General features: G+C 38.6%; 1 protein-coding gene across 3 annotated transcripts in view; it reads right to left on the bottom strand.

The window, feature by feature from the left end:
* The window catches only part of SRGAP1 (SLIT-ROBO Rho GTPase activating protein 1), a 139,667-nt gene that overhangs the window by 28,295 nt on the left and 95,051 nt on the right, over nucleotides 1-16,321 (bottom strand). Inside the window, exons 7-15 of one of the 3 annotated variants that reach the window (XM_068190102.1) lie at nucleotides 14,837-15,058; nucleotides 13,956-14,057; nucleotides 12,085-12,282; nucleotides 11,881-11,965; nucleotides 8,055-8,082; nucleotides 5,593-5,695; nucleotides 1,900-1,960; nucleotides 1,660-1,737; nucleotides 17-151 (exon numbers count right to left, since the gene is read on the bottom strand). In XM_068190102.1, the coding sequence (XP_068046203.1) occupies nucleotides 17-151; nucleotides 1,660-1,737; nucleotides 1,900-1,960; nucleotides 5,593-5,695; nucleotides 8,055-8,082; nucleotides 11,881-11,965; nucleotides 12,085-12,282; nucleotides 13,956-14,057; nucleotides 14,837-15,058 (1,012 nt within the window). Of the gene's footprint in view, nucleotides 1-16; nucleotides 152-1,659; nucleotides 1,738-1,899; nucleotides 1,961-5,124; nucleotides 5,159-5,592; nucleotides 5,696-8,054; nucleotides 8,083-11,880; nucleotides 11,966-12,084; nucleotides 12,283-13,955; nucleotides 14,058-14,836; nucleotides 15,059-16,321 lie in introns of those variants that run through there. The other 2 variants (XM_068190103.1, XR_010999082.1) reach the window with 2 other exon arrangements.

Raw genomic sequence — 16,321 nt, 5'->3', positions numbered from 1 at the left:
AGAAATTTATACTTACTGATACAAGAAATAAGATCATTAAATCTTTCCTTAGGAAAGACAGGATTTTCCAGCCCTCGGAAATAGAGCTTCAGTACTCCAGCAACTGAGTTAATGTCATGGTTACTTTGGTCATCTGCCAAAGGATTTTCACCTTAAAAAGTAAATAAAGTGAGTGAAACACACATGCAGGAGCATTCTTGCATGGAACATTTTTATAAGTGAGTGACATTTTGGGCGGTTTTTGTTTTTAGTATGTGGGAGGTGGCAATGCAAGCATTCAAGTAAGATAATAAACACTGATTTAGAAATCCCAGGCTATGATTAAACTAAAATAAGGCAGCCTAAATAAAGCTTCCTTAAAATTACATAACCTAGTGATCTCTTAGGTCCTGAACTTCCAGCTAGGTATTTATGGACATGTTGTAATTTACAGTTAGTAAAATAAAAAAGCCAAACACTCTTTACTGAATAGAGTTTTGCAGACTTTTCTTTGGAGCCCTACATAAAATAAATGGAGTTAGACCACTCACTGAATTGAATATGTGTCTCCATTCTAAAAAGTTAAAATACGAGGAATATGTGCAACCACTTTGTTGAAAACCTAACAAACCTCAGCCATGACTGCACTATTTTATTTATGTAGTTTTAAAGGCTTAATCTTTATTTTGAAACACTTTAAAATGTATGGATCTTCAAGGATAACACTACCTAGGAGAAGGAGTTAAGAATAAGCAGATTTAGAAGCTGCAGAATGGAGGGATGTGGCTTCACTTAGCAAGTGAAAACAGCTGCTTTACGTATCTTGTCAAAGGAAAGACCAGGTTTAACAAGATATCTATAACTAATACTGGAGAGCAAAATACTGTGCTTGTTTTTTCATACTTTTAGTCACAAGACTTATTCCTCCAAGGGTTTTGTCATTAGCAGAGGATCGACAGAAATTTTAATTTTCCCTAGAAATTAAAACAACCCAGCTTTTAAGACTCAAGAGAAAAAGAATGTGAGATTTAAAAAGATTGTAACATGTATTCCTTTAACACAGCTGGAGGATGGCTGGATCATGGTTTCCCTAGCAGAGAAATCCAAGGCTGGTGTTGCAAGCCGCCGATATTGAAAAAGCTGGTTTTATTTCCTGGCATTTTTCATGTAATTCCTCCTCTGGGACTGAAGTTTCCTTTGGGAATGAAAAATGGAATGACCCCTTTTTTTACTCCCTATTTTCCTGGATCATATTGCAACTCTGGCAGAGGGGCTAGAAAGCTGAGCACTTGTATTCCAGAAGACCAAGCAACAGGACTTTCAAATTTCATTAAGTAGTCTCGAATTACCTTTCTTTTCTGAGGCTCTTATAATAAAATATACAAAACCTACTATCTGCAGTTTACCATTAACAAAAAACTAATGTTTACAGTTGATTGAAGAATCATATGTCTGGTGTAAACAAAATAAGAAAAACCCTCAAGCTCTTAGGACATAATGGGGGGAAACATGCACATATCATCATTGTACTTCACTTTCATGTGATGGTCCAAAGTTTTAGGTGCAGTACACACAGTAAAGACAGTACAATCTGCCTAAACAGCCAAGAAAATAATTAGAATTTAAAAGATTTTTAAATGTCAGATAATAAGGTGCTCAAATAAATGAAAATCCAATTACCTCTCTCAAATGAATTTTTAATATCATTGACTTCCACCTGGGAACCAGACACTCTAAAAATCCCCTGATGCTGAAGACCTGCAGAAAAGATGGGAGACAGTGGTGAAAAATTACCTTATTTTTTAAGATACTTGAAATCTGTATTTTTAAAACAAAGGTGTGGTGCTAAACGAACAATGTAAAAGATACACAAAAAAGTCAGGACAATAATGAAATGACATAGTAGTTTTCAGAGCTTACCATATAAATTTATAAATCTGATACAGCTTTCCACAATAAGAGGAATGACTTGCCCTGAATCCTGCAAAAACAAGAGCAGAATGAGTGAGCTGCAGATCAGAAAGTGGAAACCTCCCTGCTATGGCCTCAACGTGAAAATGCACTTTCTTGGTCAATCTAGATGGACATACAGTGCTGGCAAAAAAACACCTGAGAAAAAATACCACTTCTAACAGAGCTCTCTTCCCATTTAGGGAGGGAGGAAAAGGAACAGGTAAAGAAAAGGATTATGGTTCTTAAAATCATTTCATCAGGAAATTCAGTTCTCTACCTCTGTCACCGTATCTGGCTAACACTGTATGTGACATCTAAGCTCATGCATGCACTTTAGATTTTTGAAGCAAAATGAGTTAAAGCAGTAAATTTGCCTTTAAAAAAGATTATTATTAAAAATATTAATTCATTATGAAGATGATTCCTCTGCATCCATTTAACTGACCTTTCTTTTCCTGGTGAAGAAAATCCTACATGGACCTAATTACACAGGACCCAATTCCTCAATGTGTTTTGGTTTCTTTTTTTTTTGTTTTGTTGTTGTTGTTGTGTTTTTTTTTTTGTTTTGTTTTTGTTAAGAATAAGTTTATCACAAGCAATTTACAAGGCTTTTCAGGCTTTTCTGGATTTGCTGGACTATGAGAAACATTCTTGGAGCACAGGCTCCAAGTGACATTGCATGGGGCACCATGATGTCTCCCTCCTGACTCAGAGCACTGCTATGGGCTCTGCTGGTTTGTGTGCCCTGCCATGGGGCAGATGATGGGCTGGCATGTTGTTTCTGGCTGCTCTAAATGGCTGGTGATCCCCGGGTGGTGAATTGCAGCGACTCCGAGCTGAGCATGTGGTTCAGCTGCTTCATCTCTGTGCACAAGGTTACTGGGAAAGGGAGGTCACAGCCTGTATCTCCCCACCTGCAGAGCTCAGGAATCACAGCTCCTCATCTCAGCAATCATACAGCAGTAGGTCTGTAGTTACATTTTCAGTTACACAAAAGTGTTTTAAAAAAGGATAAAAAGCATTTGTGATGGGAGGTGGAGAAGATAACTTACACTAATTAGATTGGTGAGTTACTTGTCTTTTTCTTTTAAACTGCTTGTTTTCCAAAAGAACCATTGGAAACCTTTTGTTTTGGCACTTTAAAAAACTGATATTTTAACCCAAGCACACTAGTGACCAGAAGTTATCAAATATAGATTAAAGACATAAATGATATGATTAAAAATTACTTGGAAAAGTTGGTGCTTATGCTGCAGAAATTACTGTTTCATAAATAATCTTATAATTTCTTGTCTTGGAAGCTGTAATTTTTCTTTCCAAATGAATTTCCAATATGTAAGTGCTCAGGGAATTGACTAATTCATTTGGAAGTTTAGTATAAAATCAGCCTGAATTATAAAATCATTAATTCAAAAGCACCTTGTAACTCAGAATACACATTTCCTCTTACAAATTAGTACTTAGTTTTCATGCTAAAGTACACTAATGGGAAGTTTATGAATTAAGCTCAAGTAGAAAAAACAACAAAAAAGTTTCAGAAAGAACACACAGTAAAACAATTGCACTTCCTGAGGTAAACTAATCCCCTAATCTTACATGTACTCTGTGCTGTTTTAGTGGGGCTTAAAAGACTGCTATCACTAACTATGCTATTTAAATTGTGGCTTGTTTGTCTTTTAATTTAAAACCTAGCAAAGACTGGCTAGCCAAGAACCAGTAATGGCTGGATTAGCATTTCCTCTTTGACTTGTGTCATGATTCAGTAACAGCTGAATAAAAAACCCTCTGGACCAGGTCAGTTGCTAAACTCAGGAACACCTTCATCTTCACCAACACTGAGCAGCTTGGCTCTCCAAAACAGCAGAGTATTAGAAAAAATGCACAACATGCACCCACATCTCTTGTTAGTAGTTCATGGTTCATGCAAAGAATGTAAAGCCTAGGAAAAGATAGTGTTTGCAGTAAGAAATTACAAAAAAACCCAAAATCCAAGTAATTTTCAGATCTGTTTTAGGAGAATCTGTTCAGAACCACACAAAACTTTGTACTTAAGTAATACCCTGAAATAATCTAAACTAACAGCTTTGCCTTTTGGATCTAATCCAAGGAAAATAATTTGAAGTAACAATCTGTATTGGTGAGTGTCAAGAACAGTGACCCTACAGCAACTGTGAATTTAATCTGATGTGTGTAGTCAGTGAATGGATGTTTGTGACTAGTTATCATTTCTTATGATGCAAAACTCAAACAAAAAGCAGTTTGGTGTGATACCGTATTTCACTAGCTGTGCCTGTCAAAATGACTCATCCCTACCAGGAATGACATGGTCTTTGGGCAGAGATGCTGTCCTAAGGCAGCTCCCACATTGGCAAATGTGTCATAAGGCTACCAGCTTTTTTGACCTTTCCTTTTGAAAGACTAATTATGTAGGACTTCCCACTTGCAAGTAAGCCCTGTCAGCCACGCTGCCATATTCCCTTGTCTCTGTGAGGGAAAATGATGGGGTACCATTTCTACTGATTTGCTTTGTCCTTCTCTAGTCTAGAGGCTTTCATGGTGAGAATTTCTGCTTCCTTGCTTACTTTCACCCTTAAGCAAGAAACTGCTCATGATACTCATCTATTTTGTCATGTGGTTATTTCTCGAAGTCTTTGCATTTCATGGCACTTCCCGTGTAATGATAACAATAAAAATAATAATAATTTCCCTTTTAGTTGTACTGAGGAAGACTGAAAGCTTGATTCAAAGACAGCTAAATCAGTACAGTGCCACTGAGCACAGAATTTGTTCTGCAAAATGTTTGCCACTAGCTACACTGAACAAGAAAAAAAAATCCCTGTAACATTCATGCCCAATTCACAGAGCTTGCAGTCAAGAAATTTATTAATTGCATTTATAAATGTGTTTTTACAAATTTTTAAAGACTTCTTTCCTGTAGCTGTGTCAGCTAGTGTCCAGAGGCACAAATCGTGATGTGGGCGGGTCCTTGAAAATGAGTAAGAGACTATCCATCATTTAAAACTACCATCCCTCCAGAATTCTGCTCTGGTTTAGTTTTGCCTGCTATATTTGTACATTCTTTTCTTAATGCAAACTTCTCCCTCCAGGTCTTTGAAAGAACTCATTTTGAGCCATGCAGGAATGCAACCTGAAAGCGAGGCAGAGCTGGTTCTCTTGTCACCAGAACTATACCTGATGTCTCGTGTGAGAGTTCCTTCGGCCTCGGCTAGAAGCATTATTAGAAATAAAAGTATGAGAAAGAAGAAGACAGTAAATACAGCAAAGATACAAGATCCAGAATAGCAGTGATCACAATTTCACACAATATAATAAATTCCTAAAGTCATAGGAAGTCAAAATCTGGATATCAAACCCAGGGAAATGCTGCTTCTCCACAGACTTTGAACACTGGATGTTATGAAAATAGCGGCGCAGGCTGACAATACTATTCCTACTTGATTAACACAATTGTAGGGAGGCTAATGTAAGAAACTAATCCCCCTCTTTCCCTTTGACTTCAGGAAGTATTATATTGATCAACTGGGAAAGAAGAGCTCCAGGACAGACTTAAACATAATGATCTGCCTCAGCTTTTGTGAGGTGGTGACCATTATAGTAAGAAGCGTTGAGATCAGCCACTGGGGTGGCTGGTGCCAGTACCTTGATGAACGACTCCAAATCACCATTAAACAACTTAGCACTACACTGTGATCGGGGTCTGGGCTTCCTGTGTTTCTGGGGCTTAGGGGGAAGATTTGGAGGCCTAAGGGAAGGGAATATGATTACTGAGCAAGGTAGAATTAAGTCACACAACAAAATGAAATGTCTGTAAGCTCATGGCAAAACAACAGAACATTGTAAAGGGAGCAATAAACACAATACTTATCAAATAAAGAATTTGCATCAAATGTAAGTGTACCACAATAAAGAGTGGAGAACTCCCCCATTAAAAATTACTTTTGGATAAATAATGACATTCTTTATGAATCCCTGTTTTTCAGTTTTACCATATAAATTTATTCTAAACACTGCACAACTGGAATGTCCTTTTTTGTTGTGGTCATGCATAAAATGTGCAGCAACCACTGGAATTCATCCTGCTAGCCATGGCAGAACACAGACCACTCAAAGCACCTCTTATCAAGCAGAAAAGTTGCTTCATGCTGGAGAAAATTCAGATGCAAATTAAAGCTGCTCAGCACACTCCTAAGATGCTTCAAAACCAAACTGTCTGCATTTTCAACTAGAGCCAGGAAGGTTAAACAGCTTTAGCATTACACATCCAACCATCAACAACTTCACACATGAAAAGAAACACCTTGCTAATTGGCTAATGGAATTAAAAGTATATCAACTTGAACAAATAAATAAAATCACCATAATACATAATGAAGGAAGGACACACAAAATTCTGGTCTGCAAAATTTTACCTAGTATGTTACACATGTGGTGACTATGACAGAAAGGATTACAGGAAATAAATACTGTTCTCTAGGTCACAAACTACTTTGTGACTGTCATGCTAACAGCTCCATGCCAACAGCCTACTTAGTTCCCATGCACCAGCAGTTTCTACAGGTTTTTTTGGACTTAGCAAAAAATTTGCTTTTGGGGGATCAGTGAGAAACAATAAGGCATAGAGCATTCAGTAGTGGGACTTTAGTTTGTTTGAGTACTGTCTGCTATTTTAAACTTATCTTTAAAGATATCCTCTTCCCTTCTACAATTTAACTTTGACCTTAAAGAACATTTCTGCTTGCCTGTCTCATAGTCCAGAAACATAATTGAACCTTGGGGCAACAGGCAGGGCCCAGCCAAAGCCCAGGAGCTGGTACCGAGGAACAGATGGCCAGGACCTACTCCTCAGAGTATCTTTCTCTAAGTGACCAGCTGTAACAAGATATGAGGCAAGATGGCTTCACTGCTCCCCACTCTGCTAAGGTAAAATCATTGCCTAAATCCACCATCTCTTTTCAGCTGTTTACACAGCAGGGAACTTAGGATGATGAGAGCCTGATGAGTTGCCTGCATTGGAGTCAAGAAAGGAGGTTTTTCTCATTAGACATAAACTCGTTGATTTCCATGCATTCCCAGAATGGTAGCACCTGGAGGCAGAGTTAAAGGTACACTTGTCAGAATTAAGGTCAGCAATTGGGAAGAATGCTCTGATTTGTAACCACTTTTCAAATGAGGTCATGTAGGGAAAGTAGTTAAGTAAGTCCATCTTTACAAAGTTATTAAAGAACATGGAAAGGTGGGAAAAAATCCAGTGTAAAGTCTGTAGAGATGTCCTGGAAACATTGGGACCAGGAAAGATGGCTCTTGAAGGCATTGGGCAAGGGATGTATTGCATGGAGAGGAAAGGGAAAAGCGAGACCAAGCAAGCTGGGATGGATGTTCCTGCTTTAGCAGGGCACACTGCCTGTAGCAGTGATACATACAAGCGGCAGCTGCAAATCCAAGCAGTTGCCATTGCCCCCTCCTAGTCTCTGGGGGATGCAGAGCTTATCTGGGTTTATATCTGGAGGCAGCTTCAAAGGTGTGGCATTACACAATTGAAAAAGCACATGCAGCACAAAGCTGGGAGATCTAACACTGAATCCCTTCTCTTCTGTGGATGTATAGAGCAGTTTAAGTATGGAACACATAGATGCTGGGGGAGGCAGGTATTTGTGTTCAGAGCTAGGTTATCAAAGACACGGCCCATTGCCCAAATTTATCTTCCCACCAGGTTCTTTTAAACTTCATATCCTGACCAAGTGAATTACAAACTATGAGAGGCAAGGGATCTCTGACAACTGAAAATTATTTCTTTTTGAGCACTTAAGTGCCCCCTGCAACTTCCAAATTTGATGTGTGATTCACAAATATTTTTGAGGATCTCCCAGCTTGTCACACCCTTGACACTGGCCAAAGCATTTCACAAAAATGAGGAAGATGAAGGGTCTGATCCTTTACTCATCAGTATGCTGAAACAGAAATGCTGAATGTTAAAACACACAGGTCTGTACGTAATTTATGTAACGACAGCAACAAGCCTTACGAAGTTATTCTAGAATTTGTAAATTCTAAGATTTTACCTATTTTTGAACTCTAAACCAAGTCAGATAAAAATAACTTACCTTGTTGTCATGTATTCAGCCCGGTGACCTAGAAAGTTCAATAAACAGGAAACAATGATTTGTAGGCTTTAGGTTGAAATTTTTGTATCTAAATGATACTTAGCAAATTATTTTTAGCCCTAACTTTCATACTACCAGCAAAAGATATACAACTATACAACAAGCAGGGTACTGTAGTTACCTACTATCTCCATAGTTCCATTTAAAATACAAACACAACCCATGTTATGGAACAACTTTTAAGAAGCCTACCCAAAGATTTAGTCACTTGATACTGTACATAATTTCAAGTAAAATTCCAAACAATGTCTATTGTTGGTGCTCATATGTTTCAGTGGATAAATCAGTATGGAAATAGAGATGTGCCAAGATTAGATTACATCTCCCCCTGCGCCTTGTGCCTAAACCTGTTCAGTGCTGAAAATGCAGGGCTCTAGACACAAGTAGTTATTAAAAGACTGCCTACTCTCTTTTCTCTGTGTATTACAGGAAAAAAGTACAACACTATCACTGAGAAATACCATAGAGAACTGCAGGGAACTGTAAAGAAGCAAATATCATATTCCATAAAGGCTCCTTGGCAGATCAACAGACCAGTAAATCAGGCATGACTGACTCATCATAATGAAAAGCAAAATAATGAAAGTTAGTAAGTTCCAATGAGCCCAGCATTACCAAAGGGAGATTGTGCCCTCTTAATTTATTAAAAATCTTTGAAAATGTCAGTACAATACTGGATAATGAAGAATCAGTTCAATTAATTTACTTAAGCTTTCAAAGGCTACTGCTAACTTTCACAGGAGTTGACGGAAGAAACTAAACAGCCATGGATAGAGTGGCAATCAAAACTATCAACGATCAAAAAATAGCGAAGAAAAGGGAAACCCAGTGGACTTACAATGGTCTTTTTTCATCATGGCAAAAAATGTAACAGCCATTTATTCAAACCTTCCCATTAGGACCATTTATGCAATCCAGAAGGCATTTATTAATATCTTGAGAGATCACAGCAGCTAAGGAGGCAGAGCACTGTGCAGATGACTGAAATACTTTTGTATCAAAGCCTGACAAAACTATGAAGCCCTTTAAAAGGGTTAAATGAGACACAGTGCAAACAAAATTCACTATTAACAGGTTCAAGTAAGGCATTAGTGAAGAATTAAACACCTATGCCAATGAACAGATCTATAGATATGATCTCTGAAAATCACTCTGAGCTTCACTTGGGCTAGGTCCAAGTACATGTCCCAGTTTGAAAGTGACACCAAACCAGCTTTTCAGACTCCAGGAAGAATGAATAAGAGTGATATGAAAAACATACTATTATGTGCCAGTGCTCAGATGCATGCAAAGTACTGCACAGTACTGAAGGGCCTAGTCTGAAAATATATTTTGCAATACTAGAAGAGTGTGGATCCCCTCAAAGCAGCACAAAGAAAAGCTCTGAGAACAGTTTCTTCACAGTAAGACACGTGAATCTCGTTGGCATCTATTTTAGATAGGTGAAAAAGAGAGATCAAAGAAGAGTATGAAAAATAACCTATGACAGAAAAAGAGTAAGCCAGGGACTTCTCCTTACTCAGGTTACTATGGGAAATTCACTGAGACTAAGAATCCCAATAATAAATGTTAGTAAAACAGAAGATGTTACAAATGCTGTGCCTGGGGGATTTTAAACACATCTTTGCTATTTAACAGTTTAGGGCAAAAGGTGTCTGGGCCTTAGGGGCAATTTCTTCTACAACTCCTTGTTTTCCTTCTTGATTTTCCCTTTGCTTTGTTGATTTCTTCTTTCAATAGATGAGCCTTTGGATCAGGACTAATATGAGCATCAGTGTGCTTCCTATGTTTAGTATCAATTTCATTTGAGCATTTCTTATTTACTTTCCAAGTCTGTAGACGCAGATTCAGCACACAGCACTTCATCTATCTTCCCTGTGCAGATCGTGAATATGTATCTGCTGTGTTCATAAACAGCAAGACTGTAGTAGGCAGGTGATGAACCAGAATAGAAGCCAAATGCTGTTAACAGTGTGGGCACCAGATGGGAACCTGGCTCTATTCAGCCTACATCCTTACACTGTATAGTTTTGAATGAAAGCAAGAAAGAGTGCCAAAGGAAAACTTGCACTTGAGACAATCCTCTCCTTCTCCCCGCTTTATTTAACACAGCACACTGTGTTACTTTACTTGTCTGCAGTCTTGCTGATATGAAAGTTTCTAGAAAAGGCAGTTTGAGGGGAACAGGGGAGCATTTCATGTCCTACAAATTCATTCCTGTATCAGCTACAGCAATAACATTCATAATACCACTGTAATTCAATCCTTTCAACCCTTCCCATTCAAGAAACTTTCAGAATCCAGGTCCTCCATCCAATGCATGGGCATTTTAATGCAGGACATGCCTCAACTGAAGGGGGTACTAGAACTTCTTAACCTATAAAAATGATGGCTTTCACTCCAAATATCAGCTTTGTATGTAAATGTGTATGTTTGAGGTACTATTTGTATGTGCCATGCTATGGTATTGGGACAACAAATATGTGCAAGACCACTGCGGGCAACAAAGATTAACTACGTGGGGGTTACAGATGGTGCGTAGAAGGGAACACTTCAAACAGAATAGTCCAAGCATGCCTCAGCAAGGCAGAATGGCCCAGAGCCTAATGGCAATTTATCACTTAGGTCACCCTGCTGAGAAGTTTTTCTTTAGGTTTTTCTTTCAAACAATTGTTTCCTTACTTTATTCCAACATGGCTTACGCAGCAGATTCTGTTGCCTTTTATCTCCCTCCCTTTCACTGTATTTTTCCAAAGACATTTTCAATGAGCTTCCAAAATAAAAATGTCCTCTTTTTTTGACTAAAGTCAGCTGCACACCGTTTTGTGTGCATAAACTGTTCACCACGCACATTCAAAATAAAAATCTATTAAATGAAAACTTCTGTGAGAAAGAAGGTAACATAGGTAGCTGTCTAAAAACAGCTACCATCTTCTACAGTTCAGTTTTCAAAGAAAATGCTGCTTATATCCTACCCCCAGTCTCAGTCACTCCCTGGACAGGGGCTTTGTTTGGGTTATAGCCACTGAACTGCTAATAGCTGTTCAGGCACCTCCACACAGTTTGGGGACCTGGGCTTTTGTATTAAAAGCAGGAAGAGATGTGATTAACAACAGATACTCTGCAGTAAAAAGAAAGTAAGTCGACACATCTTTTAGAGTAATTCTTTTAGCAAAAAGGTTTCCTTTCTTGACTCTAAACTTTAAATCACAGTCTTTAGCCTCCAGGAGAAGATTTTTATTTTTTGTAGTGTAATCTCACTTCCTCTCAAGTCTTTTCCATTCTGTGTGTCTAGTCCTCAAGGTTTGTACTGCAATTCCCCTTTTCCCTTCAGTGCATGAGGAAGTGTCTGTTGGGAGGACTGGTAAGAGGCTGGAGCTGTGAATAGGGTGTGATTCATTAAAAACCTCAAGCCAACAGAAATTGTTAGAGTGTAGAAATACTACATTTGTCACAGCTCTTAAATCAACCTGCACTGACTCTGTCACTCTCCTTTCAGACATGAGATTTTTCATTCAGTAGTTCTGTTGCCAAATAGAGTAATTTGTCTAAATATCTGTGCAGTGGAAATGAGTATGTGTTGAGGAAATAAAATCAATTTACCGTGTATACTCTTACCACTGCACCAAAACTGTGATTGGTAAAAATCAAATCTATGTTTAGTGGACAATTAAGTTTTGTATTTTTTTCCCTGTATATCTTTGGCATTTCAGTAGGTTCACTGTATAGTTTGGAAGCACTTTTCAGTTTATTGTGTGATATTTACCTTCTCCGAGTGTCCTCTGCAGCAAGTCATGTTTTGCTTGAAGTTTTGTGATGAGATTGCTACCTTCCAGATATTCTCTGAATTTCTGTAGAGATGCAGATGAATCTATTACTATGCATGACACATAAATCCCAGGCACTTCTGGATAATGTTTATTTCAGGTGTTTGGTCTGCATCACATGAATGAGGAAGCAACCAACATACCATGAAATAGAACTGCTCTGTTTCCTGCTGGTTAGCTCTTCTTTTTGCAATGCTAGGCTTACTCAGGTATGTCTCAGAGACTGTTGACTTCACAGACTCTGTTGAGCGACTGTGCTGGAAACACTCTGACACATCATAATCTTCAATGGTGACCATATCTTGTATTGTCTGCAGGGTAGCCTCTGTTGTTTTCTTAACCTGGTATTAAAAAGCAGAGTTTGCCAAATGCCAGATAAATACATACAGGAACAGCTTAGAAGGGAAGCTTATTACTCACAGTAACTCTCTGGCACACTCCCCCAAACAAACTGGTGTGTAAATGTGAAAAGCCAGGTGTGCTGTAACAGATATCTATGTAACAGATATCTATGTAACAGATATCCTGTCTAGTTCTCTGCTTTACCATGGTCTAACCCACAAACACAGATGTACCCTTGTGTTGGCTTTGTAGTGCACTAAAGCATTTGTTTGAAATTAGAATTGAAATGTGACATGATTTGATTAAGGTCCCTAATCTGGGAGGCAATAGAGATGATACAGTACCCTGGAGGGTCAGCTCTCCTGAATGTGGTCAATGTGTTATATCGAATACGTACATCCAGGGATCGGGATCTGGATCTGGCCAGAACGACGCGATCTTCCAAAGAAAAAATCTGTGACCCTGTACTGTGCAGTGCTGTGATGAGGGGCACAGTGATGCTCAGACTGCAGAAGTGGAATACATTGTTGACAGAGAGGGCTCAAGAAAGAACAATTTACACCAGACTCCCAGGCCTCCTATGACCTATGGAGCACCACTGCTCATAGTGGAAACCCGGGCATGGATGCTGTGGACAAGGGATGCAGTTTCAACAGTGCAATTAAGTAACTGGTAAGATTCACAAGGATGTGATTTACTTCCCAGTTTTGCTTCAGATGGAATCAACCAAATCATGGACACTTCTACCCACAACTCCAGTGTAGTCAAATATCCCTGCCACGCCTGTCAAACATGAATTATCCCACTATGCTCTTGCACTTCACTTCACTGAAAGAAATTATCTTTCCCCTTCCATCTTTGTTACCTTGAGAGACTTTCTGAATGCAAGTGTTTTTCTGGTTTTTTTTTTACGACTACTGTAGATGTCTCATGGACGTTAATATTTGTTCAAGACATTCAACAGACAAACTAGAATGAAAAAAACTGGTATCCTAAAAACTTATCAGTAAAGTACATGAAGAAACGAAAATTATTTCTATGTTTTCTTTTAGGAACAGATTCTCATGTAAACTGAAGGACTTTAACATTGCCTCAACTGTGATAAAAGTGCATTTTATTTCCACTGCCAGAGCAGGGTAAAGAAAACAGCACATTTTTCCATATTTTACAAAAAATTGCATTTTATTTTGCTAGGTGAGCTGTTCCCATCACAGGCATTCATTAGTCATGTTTATAAATAGCTGTAGCTGACAGCATAAGAGATCTTGACTCAGCTACCAAAAAAGACAGTTCAAATTCCTTTGTACTAGGGAAGTAGCAAGTTGAGGACTGGACAGAGGGTGGTCACAGAAGACAATAACTGTTCTCAGTGGCTTTCAGTCACAAGAATTTAAAAATATGTGCTCTAACAAGTTTACACTGAAGCATCTGCAAAACATGGAACTCAGTAATGTGACTGTATGGACAGGTAAAGGACAAAGTTTCCAAATCTCTGTAAAGCAGGTGAGGATCTACCTTAGCATATGTGCCAGTATTTGATGATTAAAATTAAAACCACTTATACAGATTGGAGCCACTTCAGGGTCATTTACATGCTTTTGGCACGGTAGAAAACACTGCATCTTCCTGAAAATTATGTTCAATGCTTAGCCCTTGTAGACATAGATCTTACCTCCTCATTTTCAATTTTGAGTGTAGCCAATCGTGACTGTAGTTGTTGATACCTAAGCATAAGCTCTGCTTGCACAGGTTGCTGGGCAGAGACCTGGCAAACCTAATAAAGAATCAAAAAGAGCTGTAAGATGCAAGTAATTAAAATAAACCAGTAATAGTCTTCATGTTCTTCTTAAAACTAGGTGAATTCCTACCAAAGCTATTAAAATTTAATAAAGCAGACAATAACATGTGCCCATCTAAATTTAAAGTATTTATGTGCTATAAGGTGTGGAAGTATGTACTACAGCTTATGAATAAAGAGCACAGCATTTTTGTATATGTGCTTTTTGTGGCTTTTGTATCACACAGAAATGCAAACCCTGGAGTTACCTTCAGAAAAAAAATGTATATGGGTGATTTTGAATTCTGCTTTGCTACTGGCCTTTGGTGTAGCAGAACAGGGCACAGTATGCTTGAAATCTCCAGATAATAAAATGGGGGATGAAGAAGGGGAAAAGGCTGCATTGCAGCATGAATAATCTGGAGTGGCTCTGTAGCTGCACTCAACTAGCACCCACAAACTCTGTTATGAGCGATGCAGGTAGTAAAGACAAAGTCACTGCTTACACTGGTGCTGGGCTGAGCACAGGTTGGCCAGCAAATTCATAGCAATGTCATTATAAATGATAGAGAATATAATAACACTAACAGCTTTTACATGAGAACTTTGAAGCAGCAGACACTGCTGCAACTTTTGCAAAATGCTCTTGCTGATCCCCTGACTTTTGGGTAGCCTTACGAAACTCTCTGTAAAAGGGTTTGGTAAATGATAAATTCTCTATCCTGGTATACAGTCACAGAAACAGTCACTGTGGGAATTCTTGTCAGTGTACAGACCTCATCACCCATATGAGACTGGAACTCAAATTTCACTGGTGGACAAAAAGCAGTGGGGTACATTTCCATGAATCTCTGCTTGTCACTGCGTGGCTCCAAGCTGTCAACTGCATTTTCAATGATGTCTAATCCCTCATGCCTGGAAGTTTCAAGATTATACTCTGCAGAAAGGTATGTTCTTAGGGCTCTGTTCAGACTAGCATGGTATCCGAGATCACAACACTAAAAAAACAACAAAGGGAAAAGAAAACAAATTTAAAAGGAAGAACGCCATTCCAATATCACAATCCTGAAACTGTCACTGTTTTCTGTCCTGAAAATTTTCTGTCCTGAAATTTTTCTATCTTTGAAGTATTTAACAAAATATCTTCTAAACTAAAATACACAACTGAGATCAAGAAAGGAAGTATTTAGAACCCTCAATCTGTTGTGAAGATTAATGGACAGTTTTAGAAAAGAGATCAAGTGTACATATGTGACAGTTCACTTATCAGATATGGAAGTACAGGCCCTGTATATCAATAAAGTCTGGGACTCCACACACAAGTGGGCTTTTCAGCATCAATAGCATCTCTAAGTCCTGAATCACTTATTTAAACACATCCGAACACAACTATCATCTAAGTTAATGACAACAGCAAAGTGAACTTGAAGCAATTCCTGCTTACCATGCCTGTGCCCAAACCAAAACCTCCACAAATACTTTGAGCACAAGCAATCCATCTAAAATGCTTTTTCATACAACAGGAAGGGCTTAACATCTTTTTCCCTGATCATGAAAAGGTATTTAATGTAAACACCTTATTCCCCATGCTTATATAGAGCCAGAAATGTACATCATGTTACTAAATGCAGAGTCATAATTTATGGTTTTTTTTTTCTATCAAATGGAAAGTAATTGAAACCTAATTGGTAAAACATAAAGTTGTGTTGTTCTTGAATTTTAAACATCCTCAATTTGCATTATTCATGTTTCATTAATATTTTAGAGAACAGCTAAATATATTTTAAAAATGTCACAGCAGTAGCATATCAACATTGTAGCTTTACATTGTACAGTAAATACCCTCAGCTTCTGCTCAGTGAACCTCCAGGTAAGGGGAGATGTCACCTCAATAGTGGCACATCAGTTTGCCAACAGCTGCATACAAAGCAGTGCTATTTATTCAAACAGGTGAGATGTGCCCCAACCAGAGGCCAATACCTGGCCAGAGCAGTCAGAGCACTCTGCTTTAGGGTACCCCTCAGTCCCCAGCCACTCCTCCTCGCTCCCACCCACAGCCTGAGGTCACCCATCCCTGTGGGACTGCAAGGTAACTGTGGAGCTGGGTAAAGAAGCAATTTGAATTCAGTTCACTGTACCCTATATGCATATATGCACTGTATATAGGAGTACCTCCCTCACAGCTCTTACAAACCCCACAGGACTCGTAGGATCACATCGCCCTCCCTTTCCTCTTACTTATTTGAAAAAGGAGAGAAATA

Source organism: Anomalospiza imberbis, chromosome 5, assembly GCF_031753505.1.
Source record: "Anomalospiza imberbis isolate Cuckoo-Finch-1a 21T00152 chromosome 5, ASM3175350v1, whole genome shotgun sequence".
NCBI lineage: Eukaryota > Metazoa > Chordata > Aves > Passeriformes > Viduidae > Anomalospiza > Anomalospiza imberbis.
This window is presented reverse-complemented; position numbering and strand designations above follow the sequence as displayed.